This window comes from Lepidochelys kempii, chromosome 5, assembly GCF_965140285.1.
Source record: "Lepidochelys kempii isolate rLepKem1 chromosome 5, rLepKem1.hap1, whole genome shotgun sequence".
NCBI classification, from domain to species: domain Eukaryota; kingdom Metazoa; phylum Chordata; order Testudines; family Cheloniidae; genus Lepidochelys; species Lepidochelys kempii.
This window is the reverse complement of record NC_136384.1, coordinates 41115588-41141929: the sequence shown is the minus strand read 5'-3', so window position 1 is coordinate 41141929 and position 26342 is coordinate 41115588. Positions and strand designations below refer to the sequence as shown.

The 26342-nt window shown below is 43.2% G+C and overlaps 1 protein-coding gene across 5 annotated transcripts in view; it reads right to left on the bottom strand.

The window, feature by feature from the left end:
* RNF180 (ring finger protein 180) overlaps positions 1-26342 on the bottom strand; it is a 140631-nt gene that overhangs the window by 89779 nt on the left and 24510 nt on the right. For all 5 annotated transcript variants that reach the window (XM_073344047.2, XM_073344045.2, XM_073344048.2 and 2 more), the window contains one exon: positions 18215-19180. In XM_073344047.2, the coding sequence (XP_073200148.1) occupies positions 18215-19180 (966 nt within the window). The remainder of the gene's footprint in view (positions 1-18214; positions 19181-26342) is intronic.

Sequence of the window (26342 nt, the reverse complement as noted above, 5' to 3'; positions counted from 1 at the left end):
CCTGTTCCCACGCGGCATCATGCACGCTGCAGAGCTGGAGTCCTTGCTGCTCCATGCTGCTGCTCTGCTTGGTCTGGGTGAAAGAGGGCTTCTCCCGCCCAGCTTGCACCTATATAATCTTCCCTTTCTTCTGGTCACCTGGGGTATGAGTGAGCATCCCCACATTCACCCACAGTGTGTGCAGCAACCTCTGTGCTTCTCTACCCCTTTAGGAGGTATACCCATTTCCCTGGCAAGCCAGACAACATTCCCCACATGACTGAGCGGTGTGGACATTCTAAGCTCAACTTGGCTCTCCAAACGTAAAACAAAATTGTTTTTTGCTGGGGAGGAAGGTATCTCCTGACCACTACAAGAATTAAAGATCTCAACAAATTTTCTAAGGACTTCCTTCATGTTCATGCAGTATTGCTACTGAGTTCCTGCTCTCTATTACACTCCTATGCAGTCCAGATTTTAGCTCTGAAGGCCCCTGTTACATTTATTCAGTACCTACCATGTTACTAAAAAGTATTAAAACTCTAAAATACATTAGTTGCTTATTTTCTGCTTAAAAACATAAAATAATTGTTTCCAATACTTAATGCTTCCACAAGTCAGAGGTATACAGTATTCACTTAAAACATTTCTTGAACCCTAAACCAGTGGTTCTCAACCAGGGATAGACATACCCCTGAGGGTTTGCAGAGGTCTTCTAGGGGGTACATCAACTCATCTAAATGGTTGCCTACTTTTACAACAGGCTACATAAAAAGCACTAGTGAAGTCAGTACAAACTAAAATTTCATACAATGATTTGTTTATACTGCTCTATATACACAATACACTGAAATGTAGGTATAATATTTATAGTCCAATTGGTTTATTTTATAATTATATTGTAAAAATGAGACAGTGAGCAATTTGTCAGTAACAGTGTGCTGTGACACTTTTGTATTTTTATGTCTAAGTTTGTAAGCAAGTAGTTTTTAAATGAGGTGAAACTTGGGGCACACAAGACAAATCAGACTCCTGAAAGGGCTACAGTAGTCTGGAAATGTTGACAGCCACTGCCCTAAACTCTTCATCAACACTATCTTGGACAAACAGCAATGAGTCAGCAAATATGTCACTCATAAACTGCCTGACTTCAAAGCTGACTGCCATTCATGAAATATATGCTGATATCAAAGAACTTTGGTAAGGCCCCAAAAAATCTTAGTTTCTTCCTTGACTCATTTATGTCCAGCAAGATCTCAGGCTCTCCAAGGATGGGAAAGGTGGTAGATGATGGAGTCTTCTACCCAACCTGTGCAGTGCTGGCCACAACTGCAATATTTGTGCTATTCTGGTGACAAGAGCAGCAGCGTGTTAGCAATGCTAAACTAGCCCAGAAAGCGGCAGCAAGGAAACAGGGCCATTGCAGACAGCAAATGTGGCCTGCCACAGCGAGGAGCACACAGTGCAACCCCCCAAGAGGTGAGCATACACTACACAAAAATGCCTTTCAGAGCTCCTGCTCTAATGGCGAGACTCCATACCACCTGCACAACTACTGAAAATATATAAATAAGAAATATAACAAAGCTTATAATTGGAATTACACCAGGGGTTCATTTGGCCCACCATTTGAAAAAGTAACTCTTGAGAATACTGCAGTTTAACTTCAGAATCTCACATCAAAAAAACAAAAACAAGAGATACAAAGAAGCCACACATGTATGTATTCAAAGACATATTATCTCAGTCTTTGAATGTTCCACTTACCTCATGGATTTCAAGCCATGGCTTCATTTTTGTGAATGGAATTTTGTTTATGAAATATTATGCATACACACTTGTGACTTGTTTGGAGAAAGTATACATGAATTGTGTGTACAAAATTATGCTTACAAAAACAGAGCCCAGATCTGAAAACCAAGCCTCAAAACAAAGAAAAATTATTCAAAATGATTTCTCATAAATTATATACTACTGAGAACAGTAACATTCATTAGTTGGCACACAATCAAATTACAAGTACTTCTGCAAAAACACTCTTTCTACAAAATTCATTTAGTACTGCAGATTTTCTTTTTACCATCTGTTGAGCTCTTTTCTCCACTTATAACAACTCTGTTCTATATGCAAGAAGCGTGCAGTGCCTCCTAAATTATAAAGGGTCATAGAAAAAAGAACCTATTCCCAGAGCCAAAGAGAAAACTATTACTGACCAAAAATGTATGCTCTTAAAGTTTGCAAGTCCCTTTTTAAAATCAAGCTGCTTCTTTTGAAGCCCACTCCTATGAAGTGCCAAGTGTCCCAACTCCCATTTACTTCAATAGGAGTTGAGGATGCTCAGCACCACATAAGATTAGAATATTTTGCCAAATTTTATACCATGGCCTAATCCCAAACAATGTTTGAAAAAGGGAATTTTCCCGGGTCCATGTTTGACTTTTAAACAAGCGTGTATAAAATATACCAGAATACTACCCTCTAACTCTATTTGTGAAAGATGAACAGTTTGGGGGAGGTCCTAAAGGGTTGTGTCCTTTCTAAATAAAAGACTCTTCTGACATCTAGGGTAGGACAAGCAGCTTCCTCCCTAATTTGGAGATGTTTCTGGTACAAACTGGAAGCTTAGCAACCTGGTTAATGTGGAAGTCTGAGGTGACCGTAGGTAAAAGGCAGGGCTATGTCCAGAAAGATACATTTTCATTATAAAAGGTGGCGTAGGGAGGGTCAGCCATTAAAGCTCCTGATTCTCGAAATCTCCTAGCAGAGGTGATAGGCTCTAAGAATGCAATTTTCATGGAGAGGTATAGAAGTGGACACACTTAACAAGAGGTTCGAAGGGAGGCCTTATCAGGGAATTAAGGACCAAATGTAAATCCCATGACAGACTAAGGTTGTCTAGAATGGAAGAAAAGGTTTGATAATCCTTTAATAAATTGAGAGGCGGTGGGGTGCACGAAGACTGAGAGCCCTATGACTATGTAGTGGAAAGCTGTAATTGCTGCTGGATGAACTCTAACAGAACTCAGAGACAGCCCAGAGTTCTTCAAATTCAGAAGGTAATCCAATACATCAGATAGGGAGAGTCAACAGGAGAGAGGTGTTGTTCAAAACATCAGTGATGGAACCTCTTCCACTTTTGCAGGTATGTCTTTCCAGTTGCTTATTTTCTAATGCTGAGCAAAAATTGATCTTGCTTTTCCCCGGCAATTTATATAGTATTTGGGGGCTCTGGTGTCTGTCAATATTCTTACAGATCGGCCTTTGATCACAGGTAGGAACTGTTTACAGACCTATCTGACTGCTCTGAGTTCCAGTAAGTTGATGTGAAGAATGGATTACTGAGTGGACAATTGCACTTTGACAATGAGCTCCCCATCCTACAAGAGACACGTCTGTCACTTGTCCAGAGGGAGATGGGGGAGTGAAGGAAAGTCTGGAACATACTTTGACTGGGTTCTTTCACTAACTGAGGGAACCTAGATCCTCCTGTAGAATCAATACTAACTTGCCATGATGGTGTTTACTGGGGCTGTAAACAGTCCTGAGCCAAACCTGGAAGAGATGAAGGTGTAACCTGGTGTGTAGTGTCAAAGGTACATGCTGCCATATGGCCTAGGAGTGGCAAATACATTCTGGCTGTTGTCTGAGGACTCATTTCAACCCAAGAAATGAGGTCTGTTAGTGCTATAAACCAGTCCATCGGTAAGTAAGCCCTGAATATTGTGGAGTCTATGACAGCTCCAATGAACTATACATTGGACTGGTGCAAAGTGGACTTTTTTCTGTAAAGCTGAAGTCCCAGCATGTCAAATAGAGTTATGGCCTTTCTCACTGCAATGTGAACTTTGCTGTTCACCTCCCCCCCCACGGATGTTCTGGTTTAACTTGGATTTAAACTTTGAGAGTGGTCAGTTTGGATAAGCTATTGCCAGCAGGAAAGTGAGTTTGTGTGTGTATGGGGGTGGGGGGGGGGTGAGAAGGCCTGGATTTGTGCTGGGGGTGGCCCACCTTGATTATCATGCGCATTGTGGGGAGAGTGGTCACTTTGGATGAGCTATTGCCAGCGGGATAGTGAGTTTGTGTGTGTGGTTTTTGGGGGGGGGGTGAGAGAACCTGGATTTGTGCAGGAAATGGCCCAACTTGATTGTCATGCACATTGTGTGGAGTGTTGTCACTTTGGATGGGCTATCACCAGCAGGAGAGTGAATTTGTGTGGGGGGGTGGAGGGCGAGAAAACCTGGATTTGTGCTGGAAATGGCCCAACTTGATGATCACTTTAGATAAGCTATTACCAGCAGGACAGTGGGGTGGGAGGAGGTATTGTTTCATATTCTCTGTGTGTATATAAAGTCTGCTGCAGTTTCCACGGTATGCATCCGATGAAGTAAGCTGTAGCTCACGAAAGCTCATGCTCAAATAAATTGGTTAGTCTCTAAGGTGCCACAAGTACTCCTTTTCTTTTTGCGAATACAGACTAACACGGCTGTTACTCTGAAACCTGTCAGTTTGCTGTAAGAGGGGGCCTTGAGAAATCAATCGTCAAGACAGGGGAAGACAACTATTCTCCATTGACGTTGCTGAGCAGCTACAACCGCTAAAACTTTTGTAAAGTTGCTGGGGGTGGTGGAGAGTGCAAAGGGGGAACAATTGATATTGAAAGTGCTCCTGGCTAACTCCCTTCATTCTTGCAGCTGATTATCTATGTGGATGGTAAGGTCCACAAAAGTGTCTAGCCCTGTAGGAATCTCTACGAGGCCAGTTCATCTTTGATTTCTTCCTGTAAGCCCCATCAGAACAGGTACACCTGCACTTCTTGGTTCCACTTTGTATCTGCTGTGAGGGCAGCCTTGGCCATTCAAGCTCAGTGTGGGTCATCGAAGATGGCTGACTTTGACTGAAGAAAAGCATCGCAGTTCAACAGTGCTGAGATATGGCCTTCCAGCAAGAAGGAGGCCCAGTCTAATGCATCTCCTATAGGCAGGCTGATTACCAAGGCCACCTTGGGAACACATGAGAAACAGAAAGTGACATTGGTTCATGAAACCGGGAACTGCTGGCAGTCCCTTCGAACTATTTGGGCAAGATTCTGCAGGCTGTGTTTGAAGCACAGTATTCTCAATACAGAACTGCCCCATTTTCTCCTGCAGCTGCTGGTTGTCAGAGGTCAGCTGCACAACTTGGGCCTGCAGTGCTTGATTATCCACTTGAAGGCTGAGGGCCCATTTAGGAGAGTCTGAAGTTTCTGATGGCCGCAGTGGTGCTGCTGGGTCTATCCTTCTTGTACCAGGCTCAGCCCTGCAGAGTTATTGTGGTCCTAAAAAGCTGTCACTGGGTCGCAGTCGACCAGACCTAGTAGTCAGAGCCAGAATCATGAGTCAAGAACTGGCTGGGTCAGGATACCGGGCAGTCTGACATAAGAGAAAGTGGAGATGAGAACCACATGTCAGATGCCAGGGTTCATGCTCAGTCGGGATGCCAGGAAATCAAGCTGCAGGAGCCGGATGCACAAAGCACAGTCCAGAGCAGGGTGTAGCCCAGTTGTCCAGACAGCTTCCTGCTTTTGCTGCAGGCTTAAGTACAGCCAGCAGCCAATCCGCTGCTCTGGGACTCTGCCAACTGGATATCAAGGGCAGACCTCACCCTGGGGCTGGGCTTTGTAGGTCCCAGGTAAGCAACTGTCAAAAGGCTGCCAGGTGGAGGGTTGGAGTGTGGCTGCTCCCATAAATCCTACGGACCCAGGTCCAAGGCATGTTGGCCATGGCAACTGGGAAGTGAATGGGATGAGACATCTATGCTGTTTGTCACTTGCTAAATTTTCTCCTTTTTGCAGGAGTGCAAATACCAAGAGATTGGAGGGAAGTCCTGGAATCTTTTTTAAGAGTGCAAGGACTCATCAGTGGATTCATTGAATAGTTTGGATCTGTCAAAGGAGAGATCCCAACAGTATTGTGGACTCTCTCAGGATCCCCAATGACTGACATCGAGAAACACAGCACATAACAATTGCTGTTGACACTGAGCATGCTGCAATGTAAGCTGCTTCCAGGGATGCTGGAAGAGAAGTCCTCACTAACAACTGGCCCGGACTGATGATAGCCTGAAATTGCTCCAGTTGTTCTTGTGGCAGACGGTCAATAAAGGTTCCCATAGTTGGTGTAGTTGTATTTTGTAATCAGGAATTGATACTTGGTGATTCTAAATTGTAGTGAAGCAGAAGAATAACTTTTGTGGCCAAACAAATCTAACCTCTTTTGGTCCTTATCATGAGAGGTGAATCTTAGAGTGCTGTTGCCCATTACATTCATTGACTGCATTAACTACCAAGAAGCATGAGGTTGAATACAGGAACTCTGATCCCTTAAGGGAAACACAGTAGTTTTTATTAGCTCTCTTGCAGTCGAGGGTATGGTAGCTGGACTCTGTCAAATTGTCTTTTCAAGTTCAAGCAGAACCTTGTTTGTAGGCAGAGTTATCTTACCAGTGGAGGCAGTGTGAAGGATGTTAATCAGTTTATGCTGAAACTTATTAATCTCTTCCAACAAGATCTGGAGAGAATCTGCAATATCATGAGATCCTGATATTGCTTAAAATCATGCATGTCTGAGTGGGATCGTGGCATCACAGCATCATCAGGTGAGGAGAAAGAGATTAGTGTCAGAGGCTGATAAAAAGCTACATCTATCTCCTGACCCTCACAAGATTCCTTTTGAGGAGGTGACCGATAGCAGAGATCTGGTGCCTCTGAGGCTCCCTGTGAGTGTAGCTAGAAGCTCAGGAGAACTGTTCCCTACAGATAGCCCATGCAACCCAGAATGACCAATCATAGGTTCATATGGGAAGGGAGGGGCACACAGGAATGCTCAGACCAGGAGGAGTAAGGGGTGGCCTGTGCCTTGAGGATTCCCTTATGGAGAGGGTGTTGGGAGAGGCAGCTCTGGACCGGTAATCGAGTGACTCCTGAGCAGAAATCTGGCAGTCAGAGGAGCTCCCTTATTGTAATCTGATGACGGAGAGGGCAGACGATCATGAATTTGGGACAGGGAGTCTACCCATTTGAGTGGGCACCAGAAAGCATGTGTGTCAGGGAATGGTTCAGTACCAGCAAGAAACGAGAGTCCAATACCAAGAGTCTTTCAGTACCCATCAGTAGAAGTGATTCTGGTTCATCCAAAATGACCAAATTTTTGGATTGTCATCCTGAGTCCCAGTCCAACATCTTAACTACAAGACCATCTTGCCGAGGTTTGCATTTTAAAAGCTGTCATAATTTCTCATCTACCTGTTTAATCTGAGTTTAAATGAACATTAGTAGCATAATGAAAATTAACCTTTTAAAAAGTGATCATCATGTATCTTTGTAAGACAGATACTTTTTAGCTTCTATATATTATCGAAGAGATACAAAAACACACATCAGTTGTCAAGTTATAAATTAAAGCCAAGAGCCCAACACTCTTCCGTGACCTGAGTTTCAATGATCCTTTCCAATGAGAAGCTGTAAATTCTAAACAAGCCATATATTCTTTCTGTAACTAAAGAACTGTAAAACCAAATAAAACCAAATTTAAAGAAAGGCAAAAAGACACTCCCCTGGCTCAGCCCTTTTAACTATTTTATCACAAGCTTCAGGCCAGGGCACACTTTCAGTATAAGTACATATGTAACAAGATCCTTACTAAAGACATCTTATAATAGAAATGCTGGCAGATTCTTGGCTATAAGAAGCACCACCGTTATTCTTAAAACATACGATTGTTAGAAGTAAATACTAACTGTTGTACTCTATCACCTTTCTAACAATATATAGTACTGTACCAAAGCTGTTTCCTGAACTATACTGTATGCTGTTCTTTGATAGAAGTTAACAGTTTTCCATCATTTTGCAGTTAGAGGAAGTTTGGTGCCCCCTGCTGTTAAAAAACACAGTTTAGCCATTACATCTCATTCCATGCAGTCCTCTATAGAACTCTCTATACAGACTACTTATGATTTAAGGCTGATGAATTTTAACACAATTATAAACACTGTAACATGTACCTTGTTATAACACACAATATGTACTGATATAGTCTGTCTTACCACAATAGCTGGCAGTGATACCTCCAAGCCGTATGCACATTACGTACCACTCAGGTTTGGCCCTGCAGTCCCTCTGTCATGGGACCAAAACTGAGTGAGTAGCATTGGAACCCCTGTATTCACGGTGGGGTAGGGGGAAGAAGGGTGTCAGCATTGTTCAGGTCTGGCCCTGCAGCCACAGGGTTAAACCTGAGCGGGCACACTGGCAGTAGGGCAGCCAGCACTGCTACTTTTCACCACAGCTGTGGGGCCAGCTTCTGCATGAGGGCTCTCTCCTGGAGGCCTACCCAGCCTTGCCCCGCTTTCAGCAACCTGTGGCTTTCTCCGGAATGAGGAGTGACACGGCACCTGGGTAGGATGGGCTGGAAGGCAGGGGCTGAGTGTGGCAAGGATCAGAGAGGCGAGGTGCTGGGGCCAGCGGCTGCAGTGGGGATGGCTCCACAGGGACTGACACAGTGTACCACAGCAAAAATTCACTTGCCTTCAATAGGCTAAACCCAGAGAATAAACCTCTGCATTTACAGATGAATTTGTCCAAAGTCTGAAAATATATCCTCTCTCTCTCTCTCTCTCAAGCTGATAGTGGGAGGAAAAGGTTGAATTAAAAATAAATAAAAATGAAACACACAATATACTTGTATAGAGAAGGATTAGGATAAATTCACCTCACATCAGGAAAAAGTCCTACACAGAGACTCCCACAAAGAGCACTGCAGTGAGATGTTCCCGATCTAATCTCTTTCAATCAACCCCCTATAAGCTTATGCACTTTCATTTTTGTGAATTTTTATCATCTGATTGCTAAGTGTGTGGTGACAAGCAAGCTGAAAATCATGGCACTGAGACACCACAGAACAATTCATTGTTCAAAACACCAGTCCACTTGTGACACTACACACATTCTCTGGTCCTAACTAGGATGGTACAAAGTGGAGTGACATGGTAGGGTCAGTGAAGGAAGCCTAGGAAGAAAGGCCAGGTTCCCAGATTAACTGGGGGTAGGGGGTGTCATGGAAAGAGGTCTGGTGGTAAGGAGGGAGGATTTTCTTTTGTGACACGTCGGACTAGGTCATGTACTTCTGTAAGTGTGGTTTGCACTTCTGCGTCCATACTCTTATGGGAAGGTGATATCACAGGGGCAGGGGTGTGATGACTGCACAGCTTTCCATATGTGCTTAGAGAACCTGAAAAGCACATTTTATAAATGATAGTTTAAATATTCCACACATAAGACTAGCCTTAATGCAACATTAAGGTTGAGAAATCAAGCACTCTGAAGTCAGAAAATACAGAACTAAGATTTCAGAGTGGTAGGCGTGTTAGTGTGTATCAGCAAAAAGAATGAGGAGTACTTGTGGCACCTTAGAGAGTAACCAATTTATTTGGGCATAAGCTTTTGTGGGCTAAACCCCACTTCATCAGATGCATGCTATGGAAAATACAGTAGGAAGATGTGTGTGTGTGTGTGTGTATATATATATATATATACACATACACACACACATACAGACAACATGAAAATGGGGGGTGCCATACCAACTCTAATGAGACTAATCAATTAAGGTGGGCTAAAGCAGGAGAAAAAAACTTTTGTAGTGATAATCAGGACGGCCCATTTCAAACAGTTGACAAGAAGGTATGAGGACCAGTAGGGAATAAATTAGCATGGGGAAATAGTTTTTAGTTTGTGTAATGACCCATCCACTCCCAGTCTTTATTCAAGCCTAATTTAATGGTGTCCAGTTTGCAAATTAATTCCAATTCTGCAGTTTCTTGTTGGAGTCTGTTTCTGAAGTTTTTTTGTTGAAGAATTGTGACTTTTAGGTCTGTAATTGAGTGTCCAGGGAGGTTGAAGTATTCTCAGACTGCTTTTTTAAAGGTTCTAATTCTTGATGTCTGATTTGTGTCTATTTATTCTTTTGCGTAGCGACTGTCCGGTTTGGCCAATGTACGTGGCAGAGGGGCATTGCTGGCACATGATGGCATACATTACACTGGTAGATGTGCAGGTGAATGAGCCCCTGATAGTGTGGCTGATGTGATTAGATCCTATGATGGTGTCCCCTGAATGGATATGTGGACAGAGTTGGCAACGGGCTTTGTTGCAAGGACAGGCTCCTGGGTTAGCGTTTTTGTTGTTTGGTCAAGGGCGGCCCATCCATATAGGCAAACTAGGCGGTCGCATAAGGAACCAAGTTAAATGGGGCGCCAAATTAGTGGAAAAAAATCTAATTTAAAAAAAAAATGGAAAAAAATTGAAAGAGATGAAAAAACACAAATAAAATAACGAAGATGTCATTATTTCAATTCCCATGCACGTTCGGAGGGAATGAATTATACTTAGTTTCTTTACATTTATCAGAATTTATTAATGTCAAATCTTTTATTTACTGCAAAATAAATAATATTTTAGCAAAAAAAAATTTTCAGTTTGCGACATAGGGTCAAGATGACCCACTCTGCAATTTTGATAAGCAATAACTCAGCCACAATGAAACATATCCGCCAGCAGCAAGAGCTGCAATGCTAGTGACACCTAACTCGAATGTACATCAAGGTCACATAGCCGGAAATTCATGTAGAGCAGAGAGTCGGCATTGACTACAGATTTGTGTAGTGAGCTTTAGGCTTTCTCAAGACGACTTAAGAAACATTCCACTCCTGAAGAAGTACTGAAGTTTGTTTGTGAAAATAAACTCACAGACAGTTTTCCAAACATTTTTATAGCTCTACTCATTCTTTTAAATTTGCCAGTTTCCGTTGCTAGTGGGGAACATAGCTTCTCAAAGTTAAAATTGATAAAAACGTATCTGCGTTCAACAATGGTGCAACAGAGACTTGTTGGATTTGCCACAATGTCAATAGAGCATGAAATAGCTCGAAAACTGGATCTAAAAGAACTAGTGACTGAATTTTCAAAACTTAAAGCAAGAAAAGTCATGTTTTAAGAGCACAGAGTGTTTTTTATTCAGAGTGTTTTGTAAATACAGGTTAAAGTGCATTGAAGAGTTTTTTCTTATTTCTTTCCATATTGGATGTGGTGGTAATGGCAGTTAAAGCAGGATAGCGTAATGGATTATTTTGGATTTGTAGTAATAAAAATTATAATTAACATTTTTAATGCATTTTTATTTGAAATCGGATTAAAATATCAACTAACTGTCGTGTACAAATCTATTCTGAAAATTTCGCGTTTCTATTTTATCTGATCTCAGAAACATTGGTTGGACAGACGGGTGGACAAACCGAATAATTAAGTCTCTGTTTAAAAAAAACCAAAACGCTTAAAAAACATTAAAAGGAAAAAAGGGGTAAAATGTTTCCCAGTTTACCAAAAACCTCAGCCTATATCTGCCCTTGAGGTTTGGGGGTGGGAGCGCCGATTGCATGGTTTGCCGAGGGCACCAGTTGCTGGCAGCTAGTCTAGGGCTGCCCCTGTGTGTGGTTGCTGGTGAATATTTGCTTCAGGTTGGGGGGCTGTCTGTAAGCGAGGACTGACCTGTCTTCCAAGATCTGTGAGAGTGAGGGATCGTTTTTCAGGACAGGTTTCCTTCAGGATAGGTTGTAGATCCATTATCGGGGATACTGTCACAGCAAACCTGGTGGCTGAACTTTGTGACTTTGTCCTCACCCATAACTATTTCACATTTGGGGACAATGTATACCTTCAAGTCAACGGCACTGCTATGGGTACCCGCATAGCCCCACAGTATGCCAACATTTTTATGACTGACTTAGAAAAACGCTTCCTTAGCTCTCGTCCCCTAACACCCCTACTCTACTTGCGCTACACTGATGACATCTTCAACATCTGGACCCATGGAAAAGAAGACCTTAAGGAATTCCACCATGATTTCAACAATTTCCATCCCACCATCAACCTCAGCCTGGACCAGTCCACACAAGAGATCCACTTCCTGGACACTACAGTGCTAATAAGCGATGGTCACATAAACACCACCCTATACTGGAAACCTACTGACCGCTATACTTACCTACATGCCTCCAGCTTTCATCCAGACTACATCACACGATCCATTGTCTACAGCCAAGCTCCGAGATACAGCCGCATTTGCTCCAACCCCTCAGACAGAGACAAACACCTACAAGATCTTTATCAAGCATTCTTAAAACTACATTACCCACCTGCTGAAGTGAAGATACAGATTGACAGAGCCAGAAGAGTACCCAGAAGTCACCTACTACAGGACAGGCCCAACAAAGAAAATAACAGAACGCCACTAGCCGTCATCTTCAGCCCCCAACTAAAACCTCTCCAGGGCATCATCAAGGATCTACAACCTATCCTGAAGGACGATCCCTCACTCTCACAGACAGGCCAGTCCTCGCTTACAGACAGCCCATCAACCCGAAGCAAATACTCACCAGCAACCACACACCACACAACAAAAACACTAACCCAGGAACCTATCCTTCCAGCAAAGCCCATTGCCAACTCTGTCCACATATCTATTCAAGGGACACCACCATAGGACCTAACCACATCAGCCACACTATCAAGGGCTCGTTCACCTGCACATCTACCAATGTGATATATGCCATCATGTGCCAGCAATACACCTCTGCCATGTACATTGGCCAAACCGGACAGTCGCTATGCAAAAGAATGGACACAAATCAGATGTCAAGAATTATAACATTCAAAAACCAGTCGGAGAACACTTCAGCCTCCCTGGACACTCAATTAAAGACCTAAAAGTCGCAATTCTTCAACAAAAAAACTTCATTTTTTCATGTTGTCTGTATATATCTTCCTACTGTATTTTCCACTGCATGCATCTGACGAAGTGGGTTTTAGCCCACGAAAGCTTATGCCCAAATAAATTTGTTACTCTCTAAGGTGCCACAAGTACTCCTCGTTCTTAGAGCTAAGATTGAAATCTAATTTTTAGTTCTCCCATTCAGCAGATATACCTTTCATTTGGGGTTGAATGAAACATTGTGTACAATTTAAAAAAGTCTTAATATTTTAATGAAATCAGCGTAAATTTAGAAAAGTCAACTCATTTCAAATTAAAATGTTTCATTTGGAAAATGTCAAAATTTTGTTTTTGTTTCAGCCAAACTTTTTGTCCATTCTAATTATAAATGAATGAAAAAATAGAACTATGGATAGGTGGTAGCTTCTCCAACTAAAAAACCAGATTTGCATTCCTTTTTTAGCCCAATCTTGTCTGCTTCTAAAATCTCTAAAAAATAGCAATTTCCATTTCAAGTTTTGATTGTTTAACCTGTAGCAGTAGAAGATTCCTGCCCAAATGTGAGGGTGTTCAAGTGAGGCATTTCTGAGATAAGCGATTTCAGTGGAATGACAGTATCTACAGACAAGTTACTGAAAAGAAATATCCTCAGCGATGTTAGTGATCAGATTTCAATAATAATTCCCACACTTTCTGAAACAAAATAATTCCATCCCTCTTTCTTTCACATTCACATCAAAGATCTGAAGACCCAGCCGGTAAACTCTATTATTACAGGTTAAAAACTAATACTAGGCATCACTTTCTCAAAGCTGTTATGTTAAAACAAAGAAGTGAACATTGCTTGTATCTTTCGAGAAAACTAGAGCACCGAGGGTGAAATCCTGGCTCCACTGACATCAACTGGAGTTTTGCCATTGACTTCAATGGGACCAGAATTTCATCCTGAGTATCTAGAGTACACATTTTAAATGGCCTCTCCTGCTAAACTCACATAAAAGGTGTGCCAGCTTAAATAAGAAAATTAGCCTTACTGTATATATAAAACGAAACAATTTGTTTTCTGGTGTTATTCTTGTGTCTGTTGCTCCTGTGCTATTTCTGGAGCTCCAGTATTATCTGCATTAGCGCAGCTTGCACTTGCTGATTCAGAAGACTTCGATGTTAATCATACAGAAAGACCACAGGCTTGGTTCAGTGGCAAAGACTCGGACAAGTTTATTGTCAACAAAACACGGTATCAGTACCACGGTTCACTGGTTATAAGCACACAAATGCCTGTATGCCTGTGACAAGGTATCAGCTCATTCAACGTAATGTCCCCTAACCAATACAAAGATGCATCTTCTTCCACTCTCCTTTTATACATTGATACAAACAAGTTACATATTACATTCCATATTAGTTACCATCCTTGTACTGTGTAACTCATAGTTTGACCAAAACATCCTCATCCATTATCCTGACATCCCAGCATTATCTTTGCGAGGGGTCTGTGTGTTCTTGCAACATCCTCTCAGAAATATGTTTGCTTGGTCAGCTGGTGTTACTATTCTAATAAGGCCTACTTTGGTTTACAGTCTACTTTTGTTCATACTTATAGTCATGTCAGCGGCTCCAGCAAGGCCTACATCTGGTAACTAACAAATAATTTATTCAAGGACATTACAATTTAGGTTTTTCCCAGATTATACTGGACATAACTTCCCAATTAATATTTATCCTGATGCTTACTGAATCTGCTTCCATTTATGTGGCTACAATGACACCATGAGATGCAGACCCCCAACTTTCTGGTGTCCCTGAGGGTGCTTGACCCCTGCTCTGCCCAGGCCCTTGTTGCCTCCATTCTGCCCCCACCCTGTTCTATCTCTTCTCCCAAGCACGCCCCACCCTTGCTCTGCCTCTTCCAGCCCCCATTCCTCCCCCTCTTCCCCCAGGGCCTCCTGCACATTGCTGAACAGCTGATCACTGGCTGGTGGGAGGCGCTGGGGAGGGACGGGGGAGGAACTGATCAGTGGGGCTGCCACTGAGTGATGAGCACCCACTATTTTTTCCCTCAGAGGTGTGATAATCTAGGCTTCAGTCAGGCTTCCATAATACAGATAATCCTTTAAAAATAAAAACTGGTGTTTTCACTGCATCACACTGTAAAATGTTAAATATTAAGATTAAAATTAAAATACTAAATCAAGTTTTGGCTATAATTGAGGACCAATGCCATGCAAAAAACAAACATAACAAAATATGACTAATACCAGCTCAGTTAAAGTAAACATGATTACATATATCGCTAAATACCTTCTTCTGAATTTGTACATTCAATAAGTAGATTTATCATGTGTAACTACATCATCTGATGCATCAAATATATAAATAGAGAGGAATTGGGGAGGTGAGGGTTAAAAAAGGAAAGATAATTTTGTAAATGTATTTCTCCTTCAAGCCCTCAAAGTAGAAAAAAACAACAACAAATCATTGCAGAGAGAAACTTAACAGAAATCACTTTTAAAAAGTGTGGTGGCTGTGTAGGTCTTATGTGGTTTTGCACTCTGGAACCTGTGAAATTCCACACATAAAATGTCCTTGTAGCTGCCATTTTGGACTCCTTCCACAGTAGCAATTAAGGCTGAGATTTTTAAAGTTACCTCAGGGACTTGGATACCTAACCTACATGTAAGTTAATGGGAAATGGACACCCAAATCTCCTCAGTTAGCTTTGAAAATCCCACTCAAAGTTTTAAAAGCTTTTTTTTCTCTTCATTTTACAGAGGCATTTTAAAGCCAAAACAAAAATTTTAAAATATCACATAATGGCAAGAAATATAAAATTGCAGCTGCAATATGACAGGTCTCATGGGACAGTGCATAATTGTGTGATTTGTCCCACGGCCCACCACAGATACAAGTTGGAACATTGTATTTAATTTAGAAACACAGCAGGGGCACCTGCATAGTCATTTGTCCAGAATGATTTTTTCCACTGTGTATCAATTTTGAAATCAATTAATTGATTTTAATATGAGTTTTTGTGGTATTTTAGTGGCTTCATTTACATTGCATTGTAATGAGTCCAAATGACTCATGGACCTAATCCACCTGGAATGAAATTATGCCTATACAATGGTATATATTAAGGGTGAATTACACTTTGTGCAGAGGATTAGTGCAAGGCCTATATACCACTTAAGTCCCCATGAGTAGGGCCTGAGTGGTGCTTAGGCCTTGTGCTGGCATCTGGCAAAGAGGTGAATTTCACTCCAGAGTATAGTATTGTCTTAAATGAAAATCAACACAAAAAAATCTGAAACTACTAAAATTAATATTACGTTTTGATATCTACTACTAAAAGAGTACTGCCAATTCAAATAGTTTGTTTTGAGTGTAAAATTATGGTATATATAGTGTACCAAATTTAAGCATTATGAAGTTTAAACCAAACAATTATAACTCCTGAAATATTGGGTTTTCAGTAGCTTTACATTCCATAGCTGAAATATAGTGGCATGGTGTTGCTACCTAGCGTTGTTAAAATTACATACCCCCATAAACACAGCAGTGATTTCTTGAGTAGATACTATTTCTCTGACCTGAACAATATCTATATTTACCTCTTACCAGGCATGTGCTATTTTACTGCTGGAAGTTTTAGAAATCCTGCCTGAATTTTACAATGAGGACATTCTATTAATATTTGTATCACACAGTAGATTATAATTAATCTCATTCCTTCATTTCCTCGGACCTAGCAATAACTTTGTTGTTTGTTAGAATACCTGCTCCTGGTCACTTTGTAAAACATCTCACGCCCATCCCTGGCACAACAAAAATAGTTTCACCTTTTAATTCTGTTTTTTCCTTTTATAGTTTCAGTAAATGGAAAACTATAATCGCAATCACACTGCTATTACATAATTTAAAAAAAAATTAACCAGAAAGAGTTTAGTGTAGCTGGACACTTTATTCATCAGTGAGATATTTTCAAGGGAAAAATAGCTAGAATGTAAAGATTACACATGAAAACAAACTTCTTGGGGCTAATTCTCTATTGATTTTCACATTATGTAGTCTTTCATACCTGTGTAAAGCAAGTGTAAAATGTTATCAGATATCAATGGTAAGATTTCACCCCCCTTTGCACATGGGTAAATATCACAAAAGCTGCAAGGCAGCAGAGAATCAGACACCTTTAATTTTTAAAAATTCTTAAAGGCTGTTATCTCTTATATTAAAAATAATCTGTTACTATTGTTATATATAATCTTATAAGAAGTAATAGTTAAATGTAAGTCTTCTGACACAGCTTTTACAAATTTTACCTGTCTGGTCTTTACTTTTGTGAAAAAGTGGGTCAAGCTAACGTTGTAGCCAGGAAATCCTGAGAGTCAGTGCTTTCAGTTTATAAGAACTGGGTTCAAGTTTGCTTTGGTCACATCAAGTAAGTTTTGTGGTATTAGAATCCTACTGCAGATTTGTTTTTACATCATAAAACTACAAGAAATGTGACAGAAACTGACTAGACTAGCAATCTCCATTCATGAAAATGTGGTTCTGTAGTCAAAAAGCAGTCCTGCTGCAGGCAGAGAGAAAATTGAACTGGAAAAACCAAGTATGTATGAAGGTTCCACAACTCTTGTTTTCATGGTGCCTGGCTGTGGACAGCACACCTCTACCCGATATAACGCGGTCCGATAGAACGCAAATTCGGATAGAACGCTGTAAAGCAGCGCTCTGGGAGTGGGGCTGCTTTACCTCGTTATATCTGAATTCATGTTACCGCAAGTGGTTCCTCTGCATCCCCCCTTACTTGCTGCAACCCCCTGCCCCAGGCTTGCCGCACCAAACAGCTGATTCACAGCAAGGCTTGGAGGGAGAAAGGGAGAAGCGGAGTGGTGGCGGCATGCTCAGGGGAGGAGATAGAGGCGAAGCGGAGGTGAGCTGAGGTGCGGGGAGGGCGCGGGGAGGGCCACAGCAAGCAACTGGGTGGGAGAAGGGCGCAGAGGAACCGCTCGCTGCCCCAGCTCACCTCTGCTCCGCCTCCTCCCCTTAGCACACTGCCACCCCTCCACTTCTCCCCCCCCACTTCCTTCCTTCCAGGCTTCCCGCGCCAAACAGCTGATTGGCGCGGCAAGGCTAGAAGGGAGGGGGGGAGAAGCGGAGCGGCGTTGGCGCTCTCAGAGGCGGAGGCAGAGCAGACGTGAGCTGGGGCAGGGAGCGGTTCCTCTCCCTACCTCGATATAACGTGGTCTCACCTATAAGACGGTAAGATTTTTTTGGTTCTCGAGGACCGCGTTATATCGGTGTAGTTGTGTACTATTAATCTTTCACAGGCACTAAAAGGCAAAATTAAAAAAAACAACATCTCTTAAAGCTCCTCTCTTACTGACGCACCAAATTGTACAAGCAAAGCTATGGGTCATTTTTCATACACTCACCTGCTTCTGAAGCCACCTTTCTCGCTTTCTTTGTTTTTTCCTCAAATTCTTCAACTTGCTTCTCTCTCTTTTGCTTAGCTTTTGATTGACAGCAACCAAGGAAAAATTGGCAGGCTGCACAAAATCAACAGATGTGATGTGTTGCTGTCCAATGTCCTCTTCTACAGCAGTCACAGATGAAGAGAGGTCCATCATGAAAGGCAGTTGGTCAGCAGTGGCACTCCCAGAACATTGATCAGAAGCTTCAAAACAGCAGTCACATGCTGTCTCTCTACAGGTTAATGTATTGCAGGAAGTAACTGAAAACTCTTTTGGTAGCTCATCAGTATCAGAATTACACAGGCCCTGAAAGGAATTATTATTTCTACTGGACTCTAATTGCAAGCTACCTCTTGAGTAAATGGATTGTGTTTCATTTTGCCTGTGGTAAATAGGCCCCTTACTGGAAACTCCATACAAACTAGGCAACAAGACAAGTCTCTCTCTGATATTCAAATCCAAACTATGTGTTTTTCTATGACAAGTTTTTCTAGTGCATCTCTCATTCACAGGCCATGAAGCAGAACGACTTTTTTTTTTATTAAACACTTTCAAGTGCAGTTTTTTATTGTTCATCTCAAAGCTGGTTGATCTCACCTCCAGGCAAAGTGCTTCTGTTAATCTTCCAGTACCATTCGTGTTTTTGGCCATGTATGAAAGCCCTTGATTTCTGGGTCCCAAAATTCCACCTGTCACGCAGTGCTGTATTTTGTTATTAGAACCAGATGGAAATTTGTAAAGTGACATCTGTTTTACTGATGATCTCGCTAATCTAACTGAACAAGCTGGCTGATAATCAATCCGACTCTTGCAGAGATGTATATTTGCCAACAGGCCACAAGAACATCTTGTATGGCTGACAAAGTTAAACCCTCCCAAACGGGCTCCACAGAATGGGCAGTTCAGTTTTCCAATCATCCACTCTGCCTATAGAAGAAAGAAAAAAAATGAATTAATTGTAAATAAAAAAGAAAAACTGATAGATTATTTTTCCTCCAATAAAGGGGTCCACTTTTTATTTTGCAAGTGACAAAAAACAGACTGCACAGTAAAAACAAAACCAAACATAAATCAAACTAGACCTTTGAAAATGGTCCTTTATAAATGGGGGAGGGGGAGAGGGCGAGAAACAAAACCTCTAGAAAGACAACACATTTCAAAATATAGCTGCTTAAAAATATTCTTAAATATTTCTAGAAATTTTGTGGATAGAGTGAGGATGGTACTGTATCATTAATAAAACATTAGATTCTTTAAAATGATTAAATCAGTCCACAAAGCTAATTGTGATTTAGCAGGTATAATTTCACAGTTAAGTTTTCTGGGTGTTGATATACCTATTGCATACCAAACACAGTGGGAAGAGATTTCCCACAAAAATGAATAAAGCTGCACATATCATAGAAATTCAAGAGAGTTATTTTGTACTTTAAGTGACAATGTAAGGTACAAGCACATACACTAAAAATGAGAAATCCATACCAGAACTGGCATCAGTAAAGGTAAGCTGAACACTGTAGGTACTAAAACACATTCTCTAAGCAGTGAGTTTTAACATGAAGTTATTAAGTGAAATTATCAATAATATTTTATCATTATTACGTCACGGCTTCCTTTTTTAAGGGAAATACATACCAAAGCTCCAATCCTGCAAACACTCATGCACATTCATTACTTACGAATGGAGTAGTTCAAATCAATATATTAATTTATTCAATGGAGCTATTTGTAACATACGTTTTAGTGTTTGCAGAATTAAGGCCCAAGTGATTAGACAATATTATAGACATAAGCTAGATATTTCTAACTTAGGAACCTAAAGTTATATTATAGGAGGAGCTGGTAGCACTGCCTATTATTAAGGTTGCCTGACACTTCCCATTATTCAGCCTGTTGCTTATAACTTTGACAAACTTTGGGCAGAAAGTTTCTGCCTCAGGCTGAATTGTTTTGGGAAGTTCCAGCCAAAAAGGTATGCCCTTTCAGGGAACAAGGTTAAGGAAAAATAAATTGTTTTACAATGTTAAAAAATTTTCTGGAGACCTTTTCTTTAACAAGCTCTAGTGCCTCCATGCTTTAGAGTAGTGAGAGCGAAGAGATTAGGACTGAGAATTGGGGAGCGGGTGAAAGGAGAGACAGATTTTGATAAGGAGCTAGGCTGCAGAGGGACAACTGGAACTAGCTGGACAAAGAAACTAAGAAAAGAAGTCAGGGAGGGGGAAAACAACTGGAGTCCAGGGGGGAGAGGAGAGAGTTTGGATGAGGAACCAGGAATGGAGGAAAGGTGACAGACTGGGAGAGTGGGGGTAGACTGGAACTCAGATGGGACTCAAGGGGAGAGTAGGACTGGCTGAGCAAAGAGACTGGAACAGTGTTGAGAAGCCTGAAGAATGGAGACAGACTGGTGAGGCAAGAGAGCATGGGATTGGAACCAGGGCTGAGGAAGAGAGGGGACTGGGACAGAAACAGGTTGGTGGTGACCAGGCAAAAGCGGTCAAGCTTAGGGAGCAGACAGAAGGGTCTGTGTCCACTAGAACACACTTCTCTGTAGAGTGTGGAAGGGAACCCAAGATCCCAGAGTTCATCATTTCTCTGCTGTCCCAAATAAAGAAATATCTGTGAAAATCAGTGACAAAGTGTTTGACTCATCCCCTGTACTGCCAGTCCATGTGGATGATGAAAACCTACTGCTGCTGTGAGTTTTGGTTAGCTGAAGTGACAGAGGTCTGTGCAATAGATAAAATGGTTACCTATTTTTTGTAAATGTTGTTCTTCAAGATGTGTTGCTCAGGTCCATTCCTTTCTAGGTGTGTGCATGCACACGTGCAAAAGTTGTCAGAGACTTGTGCCTTAGTGGTATCCGTAGAGTCAGCTGTGGTACTCTCTTGAGTGCTGAGCTCATGCATCGGTATGTTAGGTGCCGCCGACCCTACACCCTCTCAGTTTCTTCTTGCTGGCAACTCCAACAGAGGGGTAGGACGGCGGGTAATGGAGTGGACATGAGCAACACATCTCAAAGAACAACAGTTACAAAAGGTAGGTAACCGTTTTTTCTTCTTTGAGTGCTTGCTCATATCAATGCCATTCTAGGTGACTCACAAGCAGTATCCTAGGAGGTGGGCTTGGAGTTAACAGCTTAGTGGCTTGTAATACTGCCCTACCAAAGCCAGCATTGTCCCGGGCCTGCTGGGTAGGTGTGTAATGGGACATGAACGTGTGGACGAATGACCAGGTAGCCACCCTAAAGATGTCCTGGATAGGCACTTGAGCCAGAAAAGCTGCTGAAGAGGCCTGGGCCCTGATCGAGTGAGTGGTTGCAACTGCCGGGGGTGGCACTTTCACCTGATCATAGCAGTAGTGAATGCAGGTGGTGATCCCAGAAGAAATTCTTTGAGTGGACACTGGGCGACCTTTCATACTGTCGGACACCACGGCGAACAATTGCGTCAACTTGCAGAATGGCTTGGTTCTTTCCATGCAGAAGCGAACATCCTCCTGACAACTAGGGAATGCAGCCTATGCAGCCCCTCCTCCGACTTATGCGGCTTTGGAAAAAAGACAGGTAAGAAAATGTCCTGGCTTCTATGAAACTGAGAGACCACCTTGGGCAGGAAAGCCAGGTATGGCCTCAGCTGGACTGTGTCTTTGTAAAAGACCATATAAGGCAGTTCCGAGGTGAATGCCCCAATCTGAGAGTCCCAGAGGGCAGATGTTACTGCAATCAGGAACGCGACCTTCCAGAGGGACGGGGAGGGGGGCGAGAGGAGGGTCGGCTACAAATTGCAGGGTGTAACCCAACGGTCCAAGGTTAGCCGAGACCAGGCCGATCAGAAGGGAAGGGGCGGTCAAAGGAAAGAGAGGGAGGGTGGATCCAGTGAAGTGACTGGGGCGTCATCCTTGAGCGCACCCTCAAAATGACTGCATCTGGCCTTCCCAGTTTCTAAGAGGGTCAGGCTGAGCAGATGAGCAGGAAGATGATGGGTGTCACCGCGTAGACCCCTTGCCTCTGCCTTTGTCCTTTCTCCTGTAGGAACCCAATCGGGGAGTTCCCCAGGACCTAGACTGTGGGGGTGGAGGAGGCAGAGGACGGAATGGCTTCCTGGCCTGCTGAGGAATGTGAAGGCCCAAGGAGCAGAGGGAGGCATGGGAGTCTTTAAGGACATGGAGCCTTGAGTCCATGAGCTTGGAGAAAAGCTCCGTCCCCTCAAGTGGGAGGTCCTGAATAGTGGCCTGCATCTCCTGGGACAACCCAAAGGACTGCAACCAGGAGCTGCACCTCATGGCCACCACGGAGGTGACCACCCTGGCCACGGAGCCAGTAGCATCCCAGGCCATTTGGAGGGCTCCCGCCCGCTGTGCCCTTGTCCACCAAAGCAGCAAACTCCTGGGCTCGATCTTGTGGGAGGGCCCCTTTGAACTTGTTAAAGGAGTCCCACAGGTTAAAACTGTATCTGCCTAACAAGGCCTGGTGGTTAGATACCCTGAACTGCAGGCTGAACGTTGAATAAATCTGACATATAAATCAAGTCTCTTGACATCTTTGTTCTTTGATGTACCACTAACATGGCCCTGCCTGTCCCTTTCGTTCACAGCGGACATGACCAGTGACACCACTGGAGAGTACATGTAGAAGTATTCGAACTCTTTTGCAGGGACCTAATACTTCTTTTCCGTCTTCTTAGATGTCAGCGGAATGGAAGAGAGGGTTTGCCACAGTGATTTGGCCATTTTAAGGATCCCTGGGTGGACACGCAGCGCAACCTGGGCCAGCGTGGAGGAGGATATAATGTTAAAGAGGTCGTCAGACTCCTACGCGACCTCCTCAATCTGTAGGTTCAAGTTAGCAGGCATCCTTTGAAGGAGGGCCCAGTGCCACTTGAAGTCATCGGGGGGACTGCCCGTTTGGGAGGGACCTGCCACCGCAAGGTCCAAGGATGACGACTGCACCATCTGTGGAGGAGCAGGTTCCCCCTCCCTCTCCGAAGCAGCCAGGAGGGCTGGTGGGAACACAGGACTGGCATTACTGGCACGCCCCACGGCTACCAATATGGCCATTGAGCAGGCCACTGTTCCTGCTGCCATGTTGTCACTGCAGGTGACGCACTGGTCTCACGAGTCGGTGGCCAATCACCTCTTCTTGACAAGGAGCTGAACTCCCAGTCCATCTCGGACCACTGCCCTTCCAGCAACCAGGGCAGAGTCATCGAGGCCTGAGTCTGCTGATTGACTCTGGTCTGCAACCAGCAAGGTGAGGGTGAGGAATGACACCTGCCTGATGAATGGTACAGGGGAAGGGGACCAGTGCCGTCACAAGGAGCGGCCCCACCCAGGCAGGGACCAACATTTGGGAGGCCGTCTGGGCAAAGGTGACCTGGGCAACAGCGATCTCTGATGGGAAGCTTGCCAGTACCAATGGTACGGGGACCGGCGCAACCTGCTGCCAGTGGTGCACTCTGCACTGATGCCAAAGTTCTCGGCATGGTGTCCGAGTGGGAGTGCTGCACTGCAGGATGAAGCTCAACCTCCAGGAGGAGGGCCTTCAAGTGGATATCCCACTCCTTTTGGGTTATAGGTCGAAAGTTTTTACAGATTCGACACTTGTCTTTTCTATGGGATTCCCCCAAACACTTCAAGCAGCTGTCATGGGGGGCACTGATAGGCATCGGCCTGCTGCATGGCGAGCATGGTTTGAAGACGGGAAAGCGGGGCATGTCTCGTTCTGGGACGAAGTCCCAGCCGGGACTCTAACTACCAACTAACCTAACTCTTAACTTAATGGCTAACTAAGTACCTACAAAGTATATACAAAGAAGATAACAAAGGCTGTAAAGAACCGCTAATGCTCTTGCGATCTGCAACACAGGGAGCTCCAACCAACCATCACAGGCAGTAAGAAGGAACTGAGAGAGGGTAGGGTCAGTGGCACCTAATATACCAATGCATGAGTGCAGCACTCAAAGGGGTGATACCAGTCAGCTCTGTGTTTTTGGGGAACCAGGGCGCAGTTTCTAGCCTGTCGGACTCATGAAAGACACACACCCCCGACCAGTCTCTTCTTGAACCAAAATCGATCAGAGAAAAGGCTTGCAGAGAGCAGTGAAGAGCGTTGGGAGACACACCTAGACCCCTCCTGACAAGGGTGACAAGATTAAGACATCTCCATTAGCATGCAGAATAGAAAACAGAGACAACTCCCCTAGCCTCATCTGCGTGAAAGATGGGACAGGGAGACCTCTCAATTTGCATACAGAATGGAGAACAGAGAACCGCACTGAACTCTGGGATCAGAAAAACAGGGAAGCATGGCATCATGGGAATCTCTGCTCCAGATGTTAATGAACCTATGCCTGCACACACGGAGCTCAGCAATTATCAGATCAATTCTAGTAATAAATCCTTGATTGATATCCAAAATACTGAAGCAGCCTAGTTGTATTGTGAGCTCCCTGGAAGAAAGCACCACCCACAGCCAAGAGTGATCAGTTCCTATTGTCTAGCCTAAAGAAAACCCTTAAGTCATCAGTTTACCTATAAACAAATCTAGTGTTCTCCCTTGAACCATTGTATTTGCTCTACAAAAATCCCTACTTACCTTCCAGTTCGTGGTCTGATGCTTAGATTCAAACTATGCATCAGTTCCACTGAGAGTCCATCTTCTCCTGACTGATTGTGCTGGGGGCTCTGCCTGTCTCCAGCACTCAGGACCCTGAGCTACCACCATCATCTGGGAACCCCGACCAGTTCAAGCCTCGTGGAGTGGCTGAGATCCCTCTCTTTCTCTCTCTCTGTTTTCCTTTCTACCTCAGGTATTAACCTTTAATAATGTATGGTACGTTGGTTTAGCCCTCCTTGTGTAGTTATCACTATTATTCAATAAATAACTTTTATGGTTAAGCTGGTTGCTTCTCTCTCTCTGAACTTTACTCTTTTGTGTTTTTAGCTTCCCGCATTTTCTCTGCAGCAATGCTTCTTTTACCTAAGCTAAAGATGCCTGTAGCGCCCAAAAATACTGTGGGGTTTGCTCATCAAGTGGGTTACTACCAGTACAATTGTAACATGAAAACGGAATACGGACGTGTTAAACCTGTGGCACATAAGAGTTGGGGCAGCTGAAAGTGCTGCTCAGCCCAGCCTATTGAGACCAGGGGCACATAAGAGTGACAGCTTGCTTAACCCAGCCCATTGCGTACAAGGACATATGAGGGGATCAGCTTAAGAGTGCTGATTGCCCAGTCCGCTCAGACGTGTGTATGTGTGCGCGCACGCCCACACACACACACACACAGTTCCAGGGCTGGAGGAACCCAGTCCTGGGAAACCTAGGTCCTGTAGGATTGCTCCATTGGGCAGAGACTTGCAGAAGGAAAGAGTAGAGCTCCATATGAACACACAAGTGGCATAAGCAGTACATTAACAGAATTACAGACCCCCGAGAAGAGTAACCCTAATAAATGAGCATACCCCAAAGTAACATCTGGTAACAGGGGTGCCACAGCCAACTCTACTGATCCCGCTAAGACAAAAGTCTCTGACAACTGTGCATGTGGCATGCACACACCTAGAATGGAATCAACATAAGCAAGCACTTGAAGAAGAACTAAAGGTTCCAACCCCGTTGATTAATCTTGTGAGTGTCAGTATGATGCCACATGATGGAATTATTGATTTTTCCGTCTACTTTTTTTAAAACCTAGGAGATTACAAACACAAAAACCTGTTAAAAGATCATCATTAAGGTTACAAAGTCAAACACTCAAAATTAGGAAATGACTGTGCAACCTTAATTTGTTCCCCTTATGCACATATATTATGAAACACTCTTTAATTACATGATCACATACTATTGTTTTCATAAGACCCATGTCTCATTCAGTGCAATAGACTGGACGGTACTCACTTAATAAGTACCTATTTAATATTTTGTTTCCTCCTCATTGTTCAATGTGTGGCCTCATTGCCTTATTTGTTGAACACTATCCAAACCCTGCTCTGAAGACAGAATTATTAATTTCCTCATAGGTTTCCTTATACTGTGCAACACTACGGTATCAGAATGCTTCACGAACTTTAATGAATTTATTGTCATAAC